At 39.2% G+C, this 22422-nt stretch overlaps 1 protein-coding gene across 6 annotated transcripts in view; it reads right to left on the bottom strand.

Annotated features, from left to right (window-relative positions):
* Window positions 1-853: 853 nt before the first annotated feature.
* NCOA7 (nuclear receptor coactivator 7) overlaps window positions 854-22422 on the bottom strand; it is an 83703-nt gene continuing 62134 nt past the window's right edge. For 4 of the 6 annotated variants that reach the window (XM_085575114.1, XM_085575115.1, XM_085575113.1 and 1 more), the window contains 10 exons: window positions 21936-22061; window positions 19587-19771; window positions 17121-18187; window positions 15550-15718; window positions 9037-9184; window positions 5669-5800; window positions 5383-5535; window positions 4782-4877; window positions 4006-4079; window positions 854-3135 (listed from right to left, as the gene is read on the bottom strand). In XM_085575114.1, coding sequence (XP_085431240.1) covers window positions 3000-3135; window positions 4006-4079; window positions 4782-4877; window positions 5383-5535; window positions 5669-5800; window positions 9037-9184; window positions 15550-15718; window positions 17121-18187; window positions 19587-19771; window positions 21936-22061 — 2286 coding nt within the window. In that variant the 3' untranslated portion in view covers window positions 854-2999. The remainder of the gene's footprint in view (window positions 3136-4005; window positions 4080-4781; window positions 4878-5382; window positions 5536-5668; window positions 5801-9036; window positions 9185-15549; window positions 15719-17120; window positions 18188-19586; window positions 19772-21935; window positions 22062-22422) is intronic. The other 2 variants (XM_085575118.1, XM_021547144.4) reach the window with 2 other exon arrangements.

Here is a 22422-nt window from a genome sequence, read left to right as displayed (position 1 = left end):
CAAGCCTTTGTGCAAAACATCCAACACAAAACCTGCACTTAAACCAGGACCAAATAAAACATCTGCAATTACCTGGCCACTGACAAGCCTAATTTGTGAATCTGTGTTTGAACACGGTCCTGTATCAAAAATCTGTATCCAAGTACCACTGAAGAAACACATATTTCATGTTGCAAGAACAAGATCTTGTTTTCTCCGAGAGAAAAATTACTAGTGACCATAATTTTCCAGTTATTTTAGGAAAGTTGTTACTGCCATTTCACTCAGAGCAAGGCTCATGGATAGCACACTTGTTCAGCTTCACACATAATTGTAGTTTGTTTTCTTTTAATGCCACTGCTGTATACAGTGAAAACCAATAAAACCCAAGAACTATGTACTTTTAAGACATCTTTGCTTTGCTTGGCTGGACATAAAAATATCTGTGAATACTCTGGAAATACAAAAAGTGTGCATGGACTTTTGATTTATGGGAAGAGGTTGGTCAAAAAGATAAGGGGATACATGTCATTCACTGCAGCTGAGAGTAGCAGCAAGAACTACCAGGTAAACTGCTAACTCTTTACTAGCATTTCTTAGCCCTTTGTCACAGTCTGTCTCAGAGTGAATTCCAAACACAGGTCTCTTTACGGACACAACATACTACACTTATACAAAACACCCAAACCCCAAATCCAACCTCACCAAAATCTCCAACCTCCTTATCTGTGTTTGTAAAATACAGAATTGCTGAAATTCTCTTTTTATGCGGTAGCACAGGTATTTGTCAGCATAACCTGTAACTTAAGCTGCATCCTTTCATCTTTAAAATGTTCTAAAGTTTGTGAATAAAAGAGAAAGTACCTGTAACAAGTTTCTGAATGCATAAATTCCTTTATTGAAAATATTGTGATAGCACTGCATTACATATATTCAATATTCATAGTTTAAAGGGTCACAGAATTTTGATTGAACAACACTGTTTTGAATATAGACCACAGCATTTAAATATGCTTTGACAAGGATAATATAATGGATTAAGTTGTAGGTAGCAAGAGTGAAATGTATGCAAAATGTTGAACTTTGTTTCATTTTGTTTGTTGTGGGGATTTTTTTGTTGGGTGTTTGTTTGGTTGGGTTTTTTTAAACTATTAAGTGGTCTTCTGCCACCATTTAAAATAGCAAAGAGTGGTAGATATTCTGGGTATCTTCAAAGCATTATGCTGTTAACAACTTCCAAAATATTTTAAAGCATTACCAATAAGAACTTTATTTATGGCTGTAGTAGACCACAAAGAAAGGAAGCATGAAAAGCTCATGTGCAGCGTGTTACAGGCTTACTGTGTATAGCATTGTTTTTTAAGACTGTGAAACTTCTGTGCAAGATAAAGATTGAGAAATGCTTTTGAAGGAAAAGCAATTGGCTTTTTAAAATTATTATTTAATCTATGCAAAAAGAGCAGTATTACTCAGTTAATAATATTCCAACATTAGATTGTACTGTTTTAATGCACACTACTGCCTCTAAAACCTGCCTTTCTCAGGACAATGAAATATTCAAGTCTAAAGGCAGGACAGCATCCTAATATTAGTTAGGCCTGGATTGTGTAAACAAAACCACAGCTTAATGGCAATGCAGAATTCCTTAGCAAACAATGAAGATTACCAGTCCTCTCTCACACTCTCCCCATTTACCAAATGTTCTATAATTTTGTAATATATTTTAGTCGTAAAATAAATTTTACAAATTTTGTAATATAGTCTTTTCAGTTTTGGCAGGGGGGAGGGGGAAGTATTTGATAAATTCATTAAAAACAAACAAGAATATTTAGTTAACTGCTGCTTGAAGTATTCTTTTAAAGGAAATTATATGTGTAATTATTAGGAAAACAAGTTTTACACTAACGTAACCTGGCCTGTTAGGAACTTTCTTCTCTAAATCTCAATTGTATTTTCTCCTCAACAAATTCTTCAATTTATAGAGAAGTGCTCATCAAAGCACAGTGAGTGGCTTATTTTGAACCATTTGGTGGTGATACAGAACAACAATTCTCTTAGAAATCTCCTTCATAATCAGTCAAATAATACTCAGGCAGGTGCTCAGAGCATGCTATCCCAATTCTGTGGACTGCAACAGAACTGATAAAGTCTACACCAGGGGGCAAGTTGCCCAGTGTCTCCATACACTGCCAAAATAGTTATCTATTAACAGGAATGTGACAGCAAAGTTAAGAAGAAGCACTATCCACCTTCTCCCTTATTTCAGGAAAAGAAAATGAAACAGAATTATGCACTCAAGTGTTTCTCCCAGGAAAACAAACCCTCTAATTAGGGTATAATGAAAACCAAATCTCATTTACAAAAGAAAAGTATAAAAATTAACTTCAGAAATCAAATAAATTCATTCAGAATAAATGCCAATGCATAAGAAACCCACCTCAATAGTAATTATCAAAATGAGATTTGAAACATTAAACAAAAAAACTCACAGCTAATACATTTACAAAAAAAATCTACTATACAGTAACAATAAATAAAATAATTTTAAAAACATGTTCCCTTAAGTGCTGTGTACACCTATTTCTGATTCTTTTCCATGGCAAACAGTATGCTGTAGATTTTGGTAAAGTAATATTTTATTTTTGGTCAGTATCTGCATGTTGAACATAAATACACATGGAATGTACTAGACAGTTATAGTTCTTCCACAGGATCTTTTTCACATTTACATAAAAAGTCTTCAACTTATACATCATGAACATTTTCATAAGCATTGTATCTTCAATGGAAGAGTACTGAAGAGGAAGTAAAAAGCACTTCAGAGTGAACTCTTACTGTTCTGTCTCTTACTGCCTCTCAAAATCAATTCTTTTATTCTTGGGCTGTTCGGTTGGATTTTTTTGCGTAGTCATGCTCTGGTACAAACTTGAGGAAAAAGCATGTAACATTGTGAGGCAGCCTGCGCCTTCTGGATACCTTTTAAGTGCCTAATGGATCCAGTCCTTAAGGCAGTCAGTGTTTCACTCAAATGTCCATACTTCTACATCTTGTATTATGAAATCTTCTTTTTTAGTTAAGATGTCATTATTGAAGGTGCTGCAAGAGTTGCTTCGCCCGTGATACAAATCTGCATCTAACCATAAACCAAACCGGCCACTAAAAGGAAATACACAAAAGATTTGGTGTTACATAGCACAGTGAAAGCACTGGAAGCTGTATAAACAATGAAAGAAGCAATACAGAGGAATATAGGTGACTCTGAGGCCAAATGTGACGAGCTCAGTACTGGCAAAGCACTCCCCAAGAAGCTCATGGAGCCGTTCCCTTGCTTTTGTTTGCACCAGTGATTGGGGCAGAGCCTAAGACCCTGTGAGTGCCCACAGCCCTGGGCCACCTGGCTGCTCTCACTGCCAGCTGTGGCTACACCAGGGCACAGACCTTGGTGTCCCTTCCCTGTTTGGATGTGGACAGAGCACCTTCTGGTTATCCACTCCCGATGCAAACCATGCCCAGCTGTCCCATGGTGCAACCTCCAAGTAAGCTTTAGTTGGTTGTACAGCCTTAGCACTTGATTTTGTACCTACTGACCTTTGAAACTCATGATGTGATTATGCCCTGTCTGTATCCTTGCTTTGTGCACCAACAGAAAAACAACAACATAGTAAGGACCACTTGATAAACCCTAGAAACTGATGGCAAAATTGCCATTAGGGATTATCTTCCAGTGACAAACCGCTTCAGCAATGAGTGATCTATCTACCCAAAACATCTGTTTTCTTTTCCTGGCTGAAAACAACCCCAATTCTGCAACATACCCTACTTTCCTAACATCGTCACTCTAAGCAAACAAAATCGCTCTCAGTCTGTAACAGAAATTAGATTGCTGAGGTATCTCTGCTAAACAGCTTACCAAAGTTCAGCCACATTACTGCTAAGTTTTTCTTGCACCTACATTGTCCCTATTTCCATTTTAAATTAAAAAAATAAAAGGTGGCTATATGATTTGAAAACCGAACACTCACTCACCCTCCACCTCCAAGCTCCAGAGAGGTAGTGTCTCCATTGATGAAGTAGGTGTTTTCTCCACTCCATTTAAATACCTGAGGAGGGGAAAAAGCATGAACATACTTGGACTGAGGATTCTTGTAATCTCAAACTACTGGGTACCCACACTTGGCAGCTAAGAGGTATGTCATCTTTTACCTTTTTCTTGGAAGAGGAAAAGGTAAGGTAGAAAGTAAAACATCAGTACATATTTAAAACTATGAACAAAGCACCCTACTCCTTATTTGAAATGCTGCTTCCCTCTCTAAATCAAGCAGTACCCTCTTAAAAAGGAACAATGTGTTCAATGCCGAAAAAATGCATAAGCTACGAGCTTCAAGGGGCATTTGAGAAGCACTCTTATCTCTGTTTGGGGTCACTGTGATCGTAAGAATGCATGAGATTATATCCTGTTCTTGATATCATTGCCTTTCCAGCTGAGTCTTTGAAAGTCCACACCTGAAGTCCTTCCACTCCTGAGGTCCTCCCCTTCAACTCACTTAAAACCCTCTCCTCACCCTTAAAGACTGTCCTCTCTTCAGATAATTACAGACACTTTTGCTTGAAGTGTCTGTAATTAATTAAAGTGACACTTTTGCTGAATGCAATAGCATTGAAGCAATGAATGATTAACTGCATTCATCAACATCTGGCACTTTTTCTACACTCAAACATGCTATTTTCATAAAAATCTCATAAATGATTTGGAAGTGGAACCAAAAAGTCTTATTTCAGAAGGTGGACAGCCACCCACTTACCTTGAAATGTGGACTGAAAGTGTAGAGGAATGTTTCACCAGTGCCATAGTAATGGTCACTAAACCTGAAGGGATGAGTAGCATACGCTCCAAATATCTGTTAGAATAAAATGTTTACACTGCTTTTGTGGAAAGTGCAGAATTCAAGAGAACCCCCCCACCAGACATATCAAAATAGTTTCTACGAACAACTAATTTGATTTTCATGTTAGAAGAACCAACTAGTGAAGTGTATCAGATGTGCAAGTATTCCTCCACATCTTCTGTATCCTGCAAGTTAAAAGCCAGATGGCAACAATGGCAGCAGCATTGCTGACTCTAGCAGCTACTGAAGAATGAGACCTCCAGAGAGGTATTGCTTGTGACAGCTCCTTAACTGAGATACTTAAGAAAGGCACTACTACACTCACTGCAATTCTAAAGCTTTTATTAGTGCCATAGTACTTTCCTCTGGTAACTCTACGCAGTAGAAAATATAAAAGAATACACCAATGTTTTATTTTAGTATGACATGACTTCATAGTATGACTAGCATTTAATAATGATTCTTTAACAAAATGCTGCCCTTTCTGCTCCACCCCTGTGGAACCAGAGCTCCTTACCTGGTTGTCCATATCCTTGATGACAAGGAGAACTGGGCTGTCGAGAGTGGCCGATCTGCGGTACAGAGTCTTCAGGCTGGTCCCGTGCTCCAGCGTGCTGTATGCCAGGCGCCATGGGTAGCCCTGCACCCGCGCGGGCAAGCGCCGGGCAAGCTGGGCAGGGAGCAGGGAATGAGGGAAATGGTTACACAAGCAACACAGGCAGTACCCCAGCCTGTTCTCTTTCTCACACTCAACAGAGACAGTACCACACTTAAGAAGGAAACCTGTGGGCTTTCAGCCATACCTGCTCTATGTGCATGTTCTCCAGAAGAGCGCTGTGATGCTTTAGGATAGGCAAAGTATCATCTTCTTCTTCTTCTTCTTCATAGTAACTGCAAACGCTCTTTCGTCGTTTAGCTTCTTCTACAGTAATGATCTGTGGCAAGAGAACAAGTGTCCAACCTAAAGCACAGCTCTTACACCATCAATCCTCTGTTGAAGCCAATTCACTTAAAACTTACTCCTCAGCTGTTACACTGTTTGGAGAAAAAACACCATATGGGATAATTTTATCAAGCACAGGTACCCTTAAGCAAAAGGGGAAAATCTTTAGCTAGAGCTCAGTGCCACCATGGCACATTGCAAGCAAAAGCTCTGAAATGGAGCTAATGAGAAAGAGAAGGGGAAGCAGTAAGGCCTAGCTACAGAACAAACAGGAAACCTTAAACTGTCTTTTCCTTCCATGAATGTATCACATTCAATGTGTCTTATCTAGGAGCAGGAATTTCAGGATGCAGCTGCAGAGTCCACTGTGCTCTGCTATGCACCTCGCTGCCAATAAGGCTTCCAAATGGCTTTCATGTTACACACGATCAAGTTTTGCATAATTCCTCCACGCCTTCACAATCACTGCTGGAACTTGCAGAAGTTGTCAACAGCCTGGAGGTCCTGCACATACCTACCCCTCAGGCAAGAAGGCAAATGTGCTAGACTGACTCCAGGTGTACATTTAACCACACAACAATGCACAGAAGTTTTGCATGAGGAGCAGGGCTGGTGATGAATTCTCACAACCCCAATACCCTCCATCACACCAGGCATCCCCAGTGGGATGAGAACCATGCATCTGCTGCATGCACTCATGTCCAGTCCATTGCATCCTGCAGATGCCTGGAACTGAGCAGGGCACGTGGGCACTGGCACTCCACTGCAGGGTCAGGAAAAGAGAGGAAGGGAGATCACAAGGCAAAATCCAGCCTGCAGAACAAACACTGCTATGTGTCCCTGCACACCTGAGCAGTTACACGTATTCTTGCCCATGATACTGCAAGAGATCTACAGCTTCATCCTGACCCTCCAGCCTCTCCTTCTGAGACTGCAGATAATCCTGTGCTGTAAAATTTTTCATATAGTCAATTTCAGGAAAGGTTTGTACTGCAAAATTAGGGTAATTAAAAATTAAAAAAACGCTCACAACAAACTGTTCAAAAAACCCCAATCTTTCTACTTGTATCATTGTTCTTTTTTCACCTTCTGACTGGTTTGCCTTCCTACCTCATCTCCCAGAACATTACTGTGTATTTTTAAATTAACACATTAAATCAAAACTACACAATCCCACTTTTGTGGACCTTCTTTTAGGAATAGTCTCCCCTCCAAGAGTGGAGCGAAGTACCAGACAACAGCATATCAATCAAGAAGTATCTGTAGCAAAATACAACCAAACTCACCTTGGCAACCAGAGAAAACCTATTAACACTGTTGTAAATTGTAAATTGGCCCAGAGACAGAGAAGCCCCACCTCTTCTCTGCATACACATTTATTCAGTCTCTGAACTGGATATGTGAATGAAGTTCAGTAAACAACTGCAGAAAGAGGCATCTGCAAGATCAGGGATTTACAGACCACACAAAAGCAGAAATGGATGAAAAGAACTGATCACTACAGAAACCAGATCTACAAAGTCTTTCAAAGATTTTATAGGGATGAGAAAGGAAGCCACCTAAGGTGGAAATTCCCCTCACCTCAGTACAGAGCACATTTATAACTAGGACAGAAGTTCCATCATCAGATCCACACTGTTCAAATGGGAAACAATTCAACATACCTCCACAAAAGGTTCCTCCTGGTCTGGTCTGGCACAGTAAATAATTTGAATATTCAAAGGCATTTGTCTCTTTTTCATCATCTAGCAGTTTATTTTCAATACCCACTACTCTACCCCTGCTCTAGTGGCAAGAGTTCTCAGCCCCAAGAGTGATAGACAGCTACTGGCCATGGCACGCCGTGATAAAATTGCTTATATACTGCTCTACAATTAAGAGTTTCTGTTTCCCCGCAAGGGAGAGTGAAACTTTCACAGTCATGCCCAAATTTGGACTTTATTCAATAGAGATTTCCTGGCAAGCCTACTTGAAATTGATGAAGCTAGAACGTATTACAAAAAGAGACACACCTTTAAAAGCAGTTTCCAGCTTTTCTTCCTTTCAATAAATATCTAAATAAAACAATGAGAGACGAGTTCTCAGTGTGGCCAGATCTCTCCTACATCTGTCTTTAGATCACTGACTCTTCTTCATTGTGGTTTTATGAAAATGGCATGCAAATAACTGAACAGTAAAATCTAGAGCAATGTATGACTGCACTCAGCTCTAAACAAAACAAGGAAGGTGTTTTGTTTTCTTTTATCTTTCAGCTCACAAAGCACTAACATTGAGAAGCTACAGAACTGTAAAAATATTAGCTCCTTGGGAATAGAGGTTGCTACACTTAAAATTACAGGTCCCACTTCCTGTCATTTTTCAACAGAAGATACTGTGAAGATCAAAATGCTCAAATAAACAAACAAAAAAAGAGAGGATAGTAGAATTTGAAGAAAACAAGTTTATGTTTAAGATGAACAATCAGATTACTTTTAAATCACCATCAAGATACTTCCCACTTTGGAATTTATTTGTCTGTTTAATTTATCCCATATCCTTAGCACAGAAAGTGTTTGAGCAGTGAGAAATAATGTTTTTTAAAAATGAGTGTACGCTTATTTCCCTTAGAAACTAGGCTTTGTATGCAGAAGAAGGAGATAGCAAGCACAGGCATGCCAAGTGGTTAAAACAGATTGCAGAAGACCACACATGAAAAAGCCAAAGTCCAATGATAAACTTATCCTACTTGCACCCAATATTCAAACAGTATTGCTGTGTGCACCCGAGAAGTAAGAGTCTGGCATATCCCCACACACCAATCCATTTCAACCAGCACACAAAAGTCTGGGTTGATGTTTACACACATATATACATTTTGAAGAATTTATTTGTAGCACATAAATACAGTAGGAAATATATGAGGAATTTAGCAATGCTGACCACATATGCCTGTATAACTTTGCAAAAGACTAATATCAAATGGTCAAAATATTTACACAACTTCTGCTGGTTGCACACCAGAGAGCTCCCAGTTGTTTACATGCTCCTTCAAGGGAGAGAAGAAATGAAGACTGAAGGAAGATGAATACATTTGTGAAACATATACAAGCCTTAAGGAATCCTCTATATGAAGCAGCAACTGTTATAAAAAAACACCATAAAATCCTCAAAAGAACAACTGCTGAGATTCTTAGCAGAGAATGCACACTTGATACCCAGATGCTTCATGTAAAGGCAGAAAGCACTCACCTCCCAGCTTTTAGTAGTGGGCTCACTAAAAAAGTTGTCAATCATGTCAAGCTCCTCCTTTTCTACCACAACAAAACCTTGCTCTTTGGCATCTTTTCCATATATTTCTGGTGACCACTGAACAAAAAATGTGTACAAGTGATCCACCCTGTGAAGAGAAGAGGAGACAACCATTGTTCAGTGGTCCATGAACCCAACACTGTCATGTAACACAGAGGTTTTCCCCAGTGCCAAAGCAGGGACAACTACACAAACATGACATACCATGTACCTCCACCCTCTCATACCACACAAGGCAACAGCTCCCTCCACCTGGCAGCTTGAACCTCTTCAAGGTTTCTCTGCTTTCACTCCTCACAATGTATTTTTCTCCTCCCTTTGCTATATGCAAAGCCAAAGCACCATGGTAAAGTAATATGGCTTGTCCAGTTCCACACAGTTCATATTAAGAAGTCAAAGTGATTGATATTAGGTCATAGACACAAAAGTAAACTCTGTAAAACATTCACTTTACCCATTTAGTTTGACCTCCAGCACAAGCAAATGAGATCACCAGTAAAGCCTACACTACAGTTTTAGCTGCCCTTTAAAAGTTAAAGAGGCTAGCCACAAAACAATTTTCATTCTCTTAGCATTATGAAAATAAGCTGTTACTGACAGCTTGGCTAAGGATATAGTACCAGCAGCTCATGCTCTTCCATAAATGTAATCAGCTCTCAGCCACTGTCTTTAAAAGATATTCCTTGACAACATCCATAACAAGCCACAAAACAATTTCTGAAGAAGGAATTTATGTATTCAGTTAAAATGAACACGTGCAATTTCAAACAGGAATACAACAGTGGATCCAGCTTACAAGAAGCTGAATTGCCAACAAAAAAATCAGACCCACAGTAAAGAGGACAGAAAGATAGTAAGTGCTTATGATATTGGATCTTCCTCCAGCTTTTCACCAGAAAGTTACGTCCAGCAACTCTTAGATCAACAGAAAACACCTTTTAGAAATACAGACACTTGCCCCCTCCCCCCATATTTCAAGTTACTTGGATTTATAGGTATGCACAAATAATCTTAAAATACCCTTTCCGCACTGTTAAAATTTGTTAGGGTCACTAGTATAAGTCCAGATTTTTTTCAAGTGAGTCTACAAAAAGACTAAAGAATTTACTTTGCTTCATCATGGAAATAATGAAAAAGGAATAAATTAGCATTGCTCACAGAGGTTTCAGAAAAAGCAGTCTGATTAGCTCTTTGCTAATTAATTTGAGCTTTAACTGAAAGAGATAACTGACTTGAGCACTGTGTATTTTATATACAGTAGTCCTACTCTGGAAAAGCAACTACTTAATTCTTACAAATCCCTAAGAAAAGACAAATGTAGTGGTTTCTGATGTCTGGGTAAGATCAGTTTGAAAGCATGTTTAGGCAGGTGGATGAAGGAGAATAGCACACTTGTATATCAGAATCACAGAATGTAGTTATGTTTTAAGCTACCTCTGGAAATCATCTTGGCCAGCTCTTGCTTATAACAGAGCTAACTTCCAAGTTAGACGAGGTTGCACATTCTTGTCCATTTGAGTTGGAAAATCTACAACAGTGATTCTGCAAGTTCTCCATGCATAGCCTGTCTCCTGGGGTTTGTTTCTCTTTTATCTCATCACCATTTCCCCCCGAAGAATGCAGCATGTGATCTGAGAAGGGTCTGGTGCCATCCTACATTTTCTGTTTCTTGTCCCCTCCTCTCCATTTTTTAACCAAGTGTCTAAAAGAAAGAGGGGATTAATGACCACCCAAGTTGTTTGGCTGTATCTCCTTACTTGAGTCAGCAAGAAGTGGTGTGTCCTTTGTTACTGCAAGGACACATCGCTGACATGTTGAGTTTGCTCTCAACTTCCCCAACTTCTTTTTGGCAGAGCTACTCCCCAGGTCGCCTGCTCCCCTCTACTGCTGCAGGAACTGCTCCTTCCCAGGTGCACAACTTTGCATTTGCCTTTTCCGAACTTCCTGACATTTCTGTCAGCCTGTTGTGTTGAGGCCCCTCTGAAGTAGCCCTGCCCTCCAATTATGAGCACTCTCCAAATTTTGTGTCATTCCCCAAAATGACAAAGGCATGCTCTGTCTCAATGTCCATGTCATCAATGAAGGCATTAAGCAGTATCAGTCCCCAAGAATACCGTTTGCACCTCACCACCACTCAGACCAACTACCAACCCTTTGAGCCTGATCAATTGAGGTCCATTCAATTTTACAAACACCTGCAACCTGTCTGTCCAGGTCATATCTTTCCAATTTGGCCACAGGGATACTATGAAGATTGTGTTGAAAGCCTTAGTAATGTGATGGTATCAATCCCTTGCTCTCTCTTTGCTCAAGGAGCTAGCAGTCTCAAACAGAAAAGTTATTTGGTCAGTAGAAAAGCAATTTGCCCTTGGCAAATATATGACAGTTGATCCTCATCACGTCTTCCCCTCTGTGTGCTTGGAAATGGCGTCTATAAGGACTTGCTTCCTAGGGACTGAGGTGAAGCTGACTGCCCTGTGCTCCCACAGATACTTCCTTGATTTTTCTGACAATGGTTGCAGCATTTTTCTTTCCAATTATTAAGGAACACTCCCCCTGAACACAACCTTTCAAAAGATGATAGAAAGCAGTTTTGCAATAACATCAGCCAACTTCCTCAATATACTCAGAACATTTCCTGTCAGACCACATGGACTTGTATATGCTCAGTTTATTTAAGCAGTACATAATAACTAAGTTTTCCTCTGCCATGGACAGTTGATAGATCCAGACAGTCCAGATTTAAGAAGCAACAACATAAAATAGAAATAGGTGATTACAGAGGTGATGTCATTCTGAAAATGGATGCTCTGCTAATAAATTTCTAACATTATGATACAGTAGTATTTCCAAGCTACCAAATTGAAAACATGTGATCCAATTTTTAAATTGAAAAACCATTGAGGAACTGCTACAGTCAACTAGACAGCTGTGAAAAAATTTATCTTAGAACTCAGTAGCTGTTTTGGTGATCACATGCTTATGAGTGTAGCATGCACTAAAAGCGAGACAATAAAAAGCAAAGTACTTGGAAAGAGACAACTATAGAAGTCAATAACTCCAGAAAGAAAATATTCAAAAGGCTCTAAGTCCAACCACTGCTTCTGGCCCAGAGAAAGACATTAATCCAGAAGGATCCTATGACTTTCTTATAAATGTGCTTGACTAAATTATGATTCTTCACAAATCTTGACGGCTGAGGTATTGTAAGCCCTCATATGCTTTTATGAGTTCATAGAGACTTCTATGAGCCCTCATTATAAGACATTATGCTATAGATACAAACAGGTTTTCATAAATTTCCTCTGTACAGTTTGATATCTTATTATCAGGAGTCCAGGAGTATTCTCCTTATAAAAGGCTAATTCAAAAGGATTCTAAATCTAGTAAAAAAGCGGATGCCTTCTCAGCAGCACAGTGCAGTGTCTTTTACATCAACTTCAGCGCAAATTATACACTCATAAACCGAACATGTTTGCAGAATTTACACTGTGGAAAATTAAAGAGATTTACTTCTTGACTAAGGACCTAGTCAATGCTATTACTTACAAGCAAAGAAATTCTGCATTACTATCTGTGTCTCCGTGCAAGGCATTTTCTTGTAAAAGGTCTTCAGGAAATGCGTGACTTAATTACTGAGCTACTGCTACTCAAAATTCACTAAGGTGGGAAACCTACATACCACTTAAACATAAATCCACATAGTAAGAGCACAGACTTACCCTCTAATACTGTAAGCTATACCCATTGCAAAACTTCCCAGCAAAACAATCAATCTCTATTTGTGTCCAAAAGCACAGGTGCCCCTCTGCTCAGCTGAACCTGGCAAGAAACTGCCCTAGCCTGAGTAATCTGTATATAAGGCAACTCAAGATGCCCAACACCCCTTCTGTGTGCTGAGGTGAGCCCTGCAGTGACCAAGCAGGCAGCACGAAGCAGTGCTGCAGTCACTGATTAACTCAGCCACGCTGTGCTGGTCGTGGGGTGACGTGTGCTGGGACACACGCAGCGCCTGGGAGGCCACGCAGGGAGAGAGAACATCTCCAGCAGGCACAAAAGGCAAGTGAGACAGAAGATTTAGTGCCTTTATAAAGACTATCAGCCTAAAAGTATTCTTTCTGTGTTAACAAAGTTTCCAGAGGCTTCCAAAAAAAAAAAAAAAAGGTCAAAATACTACTGGGCCCAGAAAGTAGCTGGAGCCTACATATGGAAGAGCAGCTTTGCTAGGAGCTGTGAGTTATGGGACCAGGCTGAAATTGGAGCCATTTTCATAACTGATGACAGAAGCTATTTTAACAACAAACACTATGATCATGGAAAAAATGTAACTAAAAGCAAATCAGAGGAAGATTTAACTTACACTAAATATAGACATGCAGACCAATTTTTTCACAATCTCACTCCAAATTTGGACACTTTTTTTGATTTTTATTTTGGGTTTTTGTTGTTGTTGTTGTTGTTTTTTATTATGACAAAAAATTAAGATGCTGCACAAGCTACTGTGACTGGACTGGAGAAAGTGTTTTATTTATGCTGCTTTGAGGCCAACAAGATGAGTGTGTTATTATTGATATTTTCACACATGAATATAAATTGCATTCCAAGTGGTATTAGACTGAGTGAATTATCTCATATTTTGTCTAAAATACATGGCAAAGCTATCCCAAACAACCTACTTTTCACGTCACTCTCAAGATGCAACACTTATGTTTATATTCCACACAATACTGATTCAAGAATATCCTCAGAAGGTAGTAAGTGTTGTGTTTTGCTTTGGGAAAGCATCCAAGAGCTTGGAGAAAACACCTTCTTGTTCAAGAGGCCAAGACATGCCTGGCATTAATACAAAGAAATGTGTCTCACATTTAATTTCTGCTCCAAGTTCTACTTTATCAGTCATGCAATTCTGGGGTGTTAAAACAGGCATGAATAGCACTAAAAAGACTGAAACTTACAACCAGTCATTCACCATTACTTTTGATCAAGATCCAAACAGCAGCCCTGACATCAAAGATCTGGTATGTCAGCCAGCATGGCCAGGTGCTGCTACAGCAGCTCATTGCAGAAGTTACTTTTTTCTCATTGTAAAAACTCAAGTAGAAACCAGTTGTCAACACTTCACTTTATATCAGGTCTGCGCACCATTCAGAAAGTTTCTGCTCATAAAAGGACAACCAGGAAAGCTGTTTTCCAAGTCTGTGGTTAGAAGCTTGATAGATTTACCTGTTACACACAGCAATGATTAGAGATTATCTCAGGCAGCTCAGCAGCATTATTCATTATGCACTATCCCCAAAGCACTACCTGACTTTGTGTTGTATTACAGCATCACTCCAACTCATCACTCCCACTCCTTGAAGTATTTACTCAAACTTCAACCCAGAATTTTCTGAACCCATCCTTTTGCAATCCCTGAGGAGCCAAGGACTGGGATCCACAGATAGCAAGCAAACCAAAAGCTATCTAGCTATTCTCCCAAGGACCACATTTGAGCTGGATTAAACCTCTCCCTCTCCTCCAGGAATTGTTCCAAGACAGCAACTTCCACACTACTACAGATGATCAAAACACTCCTTTTCAAACCACAAAAAAATAGAAACACTTAAATCAACACACATTTACACATTTTAAATTAAAATTATTAAATAAAAATTATTTTGAAAAAATTTACTGCATCTGAAAGAGCATCTCTGAGATGGATCACAAGTTCAGATTCCTCCTTCCTGGCATCTAATTTACAAGAATCACCAATTTTGGTTCATCAACAGACCAGAGAATTGATCTAGTTGCCTTCTGCGAAAAAAAAGGATCACATATTTGATTCTTCACAGCCAGTGAAAATTCTTGGGTAATTTACGAGGAAAATCAAAGACTTCCACTTCTCTAGTTTGTTGGTTTGCTTTTTTCTAGAGTACTATTTATGCATTATTACACATCTACAGGAAAACATTTGTGTTCTCAATTTTACTGCAAAAGGACTATTTTTAGTAAGACAAAAGATAAATCAGAGAAATCCTCACACCTGTTTAGTTAGGAGTGTCTCCCTTTTCCCACATGATGCCCTTTGCTCATGTGAAACACCTATTTTTTTTAGCTCTGACACCTCAGAAGATTCCATGCCCCTCCAGCTCTCCTTTCCCGCACTTCCTAGACTACAGCTGAAACCCTGATCATCTCCCAGTTCTTTTATCACATGTTAGCTGCACATATATCCCTTTTTCCATCTTCAAGTGGTATCTGAGCCCTTTTTCCTTCCCACTGAGAGCCATATTAGACCAACAATAAACACTGTTTTAAGTTGATGGCATGCAATGAAATGAGGGCACCCCTCAGCATCCCTGCTGCACTGCACAACTTGGACTATGTAGGTAATGTAAGATTTAGCTCTAGAAAGAACTTCACACTTAAAAAGTAACACACAGATATTTTTGTGCTAACAGGAGTGCAGCTTACCTTTCCCGAGGAACAGCGAACCAGTACTCTGGTTGCTTTATCTTTTTACTGTACTGTTGAGACATGGTCGTGCTCTGAGACACAAAGGACTTTCTCATGGGCTTGCCTACTTTAATGCACAGAAACATTGGAGGAGTCTTGCTCTTCTCTTCTTTTGAAGGAAGCATATCTGAACAAGACACAAGAGAAATAGTCTGCTTACAGGAAAGTAAAAATACTGCAGCTGATAAAACGCTGTGACAAAGATTAACAATCTTGTGTGAAGGAATACTCAGAGGCATCCTTCCACAGAATTACACCTGACTTCAACAGCACAACTGGTTTAGTAAAACCATGTTCATCCTAAACTGAGGCCATTTATTCCCATTTTGTCACAGCCTGTATCCCCCTCAGCCATACAGCTGTGTACAGAACAGCTCTGTAAATAAATAGGTAAGATGACGTGGCTGGGTGCTGCCTGCAACACAAAGAAGGCAAATAAAGGGGACATGTTAGGGTCCAGAAAACCCACTCAGGCTGAAGGGCAATCCTGCATGCATACATACACGTACACACACTAAAAGCTTAGTTTCCCAACTCTTGTCGGTCACACAGCCATACAAGCAGCTTTTATCTGCACAAGACAAGGCCAAGTCTAAAAGCAGTTTAGGCTCCCTAAATTGCTAGTGTGACAAAAAAAATTTGCTTATTAAACTATAGCTTCAGTCACACTGAAGTTGCCTTCTTTCTTTTAGCAGTACATGTACAGCCAAATACCAACCCTTATGGGAAAAAAAAAAAAAATCATTTTAAGAACAACTGTTCTTAAAATAGAGACTTCCAGTTTCTCATCCCCCACAACCTGATTTGACTCAAGGGTATGTCCACTGGTTCATTAAAATACCCAGAGAGGCACATCAATGCTCCAGGACAGACTACTGCTTAGAGGCACTGGGCTGCCATAAAAATGGCAGTATGTGTGCACATGCTCTGAACAGAGATTGCATTCTGGTATCTGCTTTCCTGGAACAGCCTGAATTATTTCTGATAATGCAATGACCAATCAGGAGAAAACTGATCACTCAGTAGGACTATACATGTATTCCTATCACTTCTTTAAGGGTTTCCATAGCATGAGAGACAGCAGACACATGCAAATATGGTCAAGAATATTTTGGTGCCCCCTTTCACAGCAATGCTCTACCACCTTGAATACTATTAGAAAAAAAACTGACAGACTTCAATGAGGCAACAGTGGTTACCAATACCAAGTGACATTTCCTAGGCCATGAAGTGTCCCTGCCAATACTGAAACTGGATGACATTTCACTATCCTTCTTGAAGCCAGCAAGCAGAGGTAAAGATTACATAAGCAGCAATCACTGAATGTGAAAAGAGCACACAAGCTATTTATCAAACTAGAAGTTTAGAGAATTTGAAGATAGCAGGTAATATAAAATCAAAATACACAAGGAGTAAAAAAGAGACCAGGTATTACAGAAAGAAGAAATTTAGAGAAGGCTGTCAATTCAAAGGTTACCATCATAACGCTGTCCAAGTCTCAGAGGAAACAAGGATAACCAGAGACCTACCTTCAATTGGCACTTGAATTTTCTGCAGCAGCCACAGTCTGATTTCTGATTGATTGTCTAACTGTGTTTCTTGACAGGTCTTGTCTACAGCTGGTACTAATGAAGAGTCCACAGACTCTTTCAGATCCTTTTCCTCTGCTGCTGCTGAGCTGATTTCTAATGAAGGTGCTTTCCTTTCAACACAGCAGGAGTCAAGCTCCATACTTTTAACTGTATGGACTTCATTAGCTTGGGACTTTGAACAGCTAAGTGTAAGGTCTATGCCAATTGCTTTATTGTTTTCCCCTTTCTGGATTTCAGCCTTGTGTAAATCTTCAGATGACTGAGACCCATTTCCATCTTTATTGAGGTAAAATTCAATAAGTTTATCTTTCTCTAGCTCTTTCTTAGTGTCCAATTCAGTCTCCACCTTACCTGTTGGAGTACTGACACATTTGTTTACTTCTGGAATAACATCTTGCTTTTCACACAGCTCTAAGTCTAAGTCAGCTTTAGGTTCAACACTGTCCTTTTTTTCCAAGGAATCAACTGTCAAGTGCTCCTGGACTTCTGTAGTAGGTTTGGTTACCTGCTGCTTAGTTCTCCCCAAGTCCCTGGGGTCAGCCAGCAAGCCTTCCATTACTGAGATTTTCCTGTCCAACCCTCTATCCATATGAGATGATGTCTTTTCCAGCTCAGTGAAGTCATCCTCTCCTTCTCCTAGAAAGGATTTTTCTTTGGTTTTGGTATCTGAAGCATTTTTTTCCCTGGAAGGGTCCTTGGTACTTGCATCTGCATCAAACTTTTCCAAATGTTCAGTGGCAGTGATGTTGTTGGGAAACTCCAGAGACTTTGATTTGATTGAGCCCATACTCTCTGATGACTGAAGAACTTCAAAATCAGCAGACTTTTCCTTATCTGAATGCTTTATCTGTTTGGCACCCAGAGCAACAGATGCATCCCCATTCTGCTGCCTCTTTTCCTTGCTAAGGGATTTGAATTTGCTGAAAGGATTGATATCTTTCTCAGAGGACAGGTCTTCCCATTCTCCTGGCCTGTACAGAGGACAAAGATCCTTTGGTATGTCACTGTCAGGGGAAATGATGGATGTACAGACGATGTTAAAAGCAAAATGGAAATGGAAAAAAAATGAAAATAAAAACTAAACATCAACTTAACGTAAACCATGAAACTCATAAAAAATAATTTTCTCCAAAATAAACATACAGCACTGGCAGTAAGTGACTTTGAAGACAATGGAGGAAAATGCTGAAAGTATAACATCAAAATAAGATAAGTAAACCACTTGGCAGAATATGCTACGTGGGCAAAGAAATGTAACACATGTAGTAAGAATGTGCAAGTCATCAGAAATTCCATAACAAAAAAACACAGGACATGTATTTAGCTGCTGGAATTTAATTCAAATCATATTAATATTGTAATTTCCCACATCTGACAATGAGTCAACATCTACAACCATCCATGCTTCCCTAGTCAGTACAAATGTATTTTTGAGAAAAAAAAATCAGAGATAAGCTGTATCCTGTTTGAACACGATTACTGCAGAACAGCAACAGGCAACACAGTTAGTAGCTTTCTTCTTCTATTTGTCTCCATTATTCAAACATACTGTTTGAATGCAGGCTTCCCCAAATATTTCTTTTTAAAGCAAAACAATCATAAAACATTTCAAAATGAAAAATTCTGAATAAACGTATCAGCATAAAATTTGAGCTCTTTGTTACTGCTAAAGGTCTGATGAGAATTAGGAAACAAGATCCTCATCACTCAAAAATTAATAAGAAGTTATTAAACACTCCAGAAATGAGTGTAGCAAGTATCTGGAGTTTTTCTTGAAATGCGAAATTCAATGAATTTCACTGTTCAAACAGGTATTGCCTGTAAGAACAAAATCCTGCTTAGAACAAATAGATAAGCAGTGTCTGATCTGTGCATAAATGAAAGCAGCCCACCCCAGAAAGTTTATAATGTATTACAGATTATAACCATCAATGCATTTCTGGTTCTGAGATAGAAGTATTCCACAGTCTGGTGTTTCTGTAAGTCCTGAAGATGGCAGCTATGGTGGTGTTACCTTTAAAAGTGTCAAAATACTCCTCTGAGAACAGTCCTGGTAACACAATAATGGTCAAAATCTAAAACTTCCTCACATTCACTAAAAGAGCCCTACAGACAGGTCAGTGCAAGAGCCCTACCATGGCATATTACAAATACTTTTATTAATTACTGTTTCTACTCCTCTGGACTTGGGCTCCCACATTCATGACCCACTGGCGTTTAATGCCACTTCAGTGTTCTAAAGAGAAAGTTGTTCTGAAGAACAACACAAGTGAATCATTCCTTTGCTGGCACTTTACTCTGTTGCACTAAAACTCTTCCCCTCCATTCCCCCACTCCCCACCCCTTTTCCATGACCCTTACTGAAAATCTGCAAACGTAAGTTCAGGGAAGAACACTCCTTACGATGGCAATGCATCTTTAATCTTCATGTGAGAGATGTCATTGTAGAGAGCTATAGAGACAACCTCCTCCATGGGGCAGATGAGCCCATATTCTTCACAGCCATTCTCAATTACCAGAGGATCAGATTTATGTGGGTCAAACATGATATTGTTTGGAGTTACGATCATGACTCCTCCAACAACACCCTAAAACAGGAGAAGAAAGAGTCAGCACAACACATGTAAGAAGTTATCATTGGGTGTTGGATTTTAGGCTACTATCCTCAAAGGAAAAACCACTTTCCTGCCTCTTTATACTGTGTCATGCAGTGTTTGCCAGCAAAATACTTTGCTTTCCAATTGCATCAAGTCAGACATTACAAAGAGAGAAAAAAAAATTCTTAGAAGCATCCAAGTTCCTGGCTGATAAGGAAGAACATCTGAACTATTCAATTTTCAGTGCTGACTGCTACAAGCTAAAAATGTGATTGTTACTCTCAGACAAAACAGATTAGTGGATTTATTTTTTAAAAAACTACATAGCACTTTATTATTGATGCATCTACTTTCATTTGATCCATGAATTTACACGCAATCAGCACACCTGCATGCAGTTTTACTCATGGTAACATCCAGGTTACTATGCCAAGCTAACATCAGAGGTCCCTTGATCTACTTTCCCAAAGGTACATGCAAAAAACTTCTCCACACAGGGATCTGATATGAGACATGTTCTTCCCAACTTAGAAACAGCTCTTATGATTGGTCCAAGCATATTCTGCACATCTGCAGAGGACTCATTTAATTCTTCAAAATGTGCTCTAGCAATGGATTTGATAAAAGGCTGCTGCATCAGCCATTATTCAGCATCAATCCATGGCAACTGACCATTTTCCAAGGTTTAAAAAGAATATTTTCACTGTCTCACCTCTGCACCTTCTCCTCCAGATGAACTACAAAATTCACCACACTAACTCAGAATCTGTACGTAAATCATGACATCTGACAAATGAGAGACAGAGATCAACTGGAATGGCCTACGCTGCAGGTACTATTAATTATATGAGGTCATCTACAACACAAACCAAGGAAGGCTCATAAATACACAGGTAAAAGACCACAAGCTTGGTCTATGAGGCTTTTTTAAAAAGCAGTTAAGCTATCAAGATGATGGCTTGGCACTGGCAAATGAGCACAGGAATGCCTGCTCCTTTATAAAGCAAAGTCTCTTTGTATTTCCCATTTGCTTCTCCTGTATGACTCAGTCCTCAAGCTTGGTTTGTGTTTGGGTGACAGAATGAAAACAAATACAGAGGCTTCTCCCAGAAGGCAGAATACAATACATAGGACGTACTTCCTACCCAGCCACTGCAGGAAGCCAGGCAACAATGGATTCAGCTACACGGGCAAAGAAGCTGTTTCATTTTTGATTGCTCTGACTGAAAATTACTTTTTTCATCCTGCAGCCATAAAATTGGCAATCTGTATCCTCTACACCTAACAAGCATCACAGAGCAAGTGACAGTACTGTCCTAATTTACATCAAGTAGTCCTCTATTACGTTCTACAAAATGCAGACATTAAAACTTCAGAGTTGTTAAATACAGTCTACATCCACTCAATGCAAAAAGAAGCCAGAAACTGTAAGTGTAAACACATCCATCTTACAAAAGTCAGGACTAAGGGAAAAAAAATGTCGCAACTACAATGTTTAGCATTCTAGTGTTATAAATTCCAGAGAACTTGAAAACCCGAACATGCAGACAGCTTGCTGAAGCCAGAGTCAACAAGGACAGATATGTCAAAGTAGGCAGTTCAGGAAGACAGTGTCTTGAAACCTTGAGGAAAGGGCTAAAATACTACCCAAGCTCTGTACTTCTAAAACACCTCCTGTAATTTAGTATTGCAGTCCTGGCCCATGTTACAAGAAACAGAAAGAAAATACTATATAATGCAATATTTATCCTTTTATTAGGCTTGCACAACATTCATTAGCAAGTGCAGAAGCAACAAACATATTTGGAAACACTGCTCTGGAAACAGTTAAAATTTATCTTCACGTCATAAATGAAACACATTGGCATGTACTCATTTTATAAGGCTGTTGCTCAATTTGATGGAACTGGAAAACTAATCCTGACATGTCATAACTCTGAAGCACAGTTCTCTCTGTATATCTAGCAACACACAAGCAAAAGAACAAATTATTCAGCACATTATCACAATACCAACAAACACAATAGTAATAGATAAAGCCAACATATCTTTCACATTCTTTAAAAATATGAAGCACGTTTGATTCTCCCAGTATTCATCTCTCACTTATCAAAAGAGAATCTCAAACAATGCCCAAAAATCAGATTCCACCTACCTTACCATCTGTGAAGTAACGACAATTCATTTTTAAAAATTTGACAACCACAGGCTCATCCTCTTCTGAAGTAGAGGACAAGACTCTCTCCACTGGTTTGAAAGCCTTTCTTGCCAAATCAGCATCCTTAGAAAATAAAAAGTTCAGTGCAGAGCAACAGGACCAGAATCATATACTTCCAGATTTTTGAAAACTAAAAGGCCAGCTTCAAACAATTATTTTCCATTTGCATGAGGAAGAAAACCAATGGTCATGTATGTAGGTATATATTTACACTTCCCACAGTATCCTCTATTGAAAAGGAAAAAAACCCATCCTTGTAACTTTACAAGAAACTCCATACAAATAACAGGCAAGAAATTAAAAAACACCAAGGCAGGTCAACTCACCGAAAATCAATTAAGCACTCTCATTAGGGAGAGGGCCTGCCCTGACACATCATCTACACTGAAGACCTCTACTCACAGAGCACTGGTGTGACTCCCCA

The sequence above is a fragment of the Lonchura striata genome, chromosome 3 (genome assembly GCF_050655825.1).
Source record: "Lonchura striata isolate lonStrDom1 chromosome 3, ASM5065582v1, whole genome shotgun sequence".
Classification (NCBI taxonomy): domain Eukaryota; kingdom Metazoa; phylum Chordata; class Aves; order Passeriformes; family Estrildidae; genus Lonchura; species Lonchura striata.
This window is presented reverse-complemented; position numbering and strand designations above follow the sequence as displayed.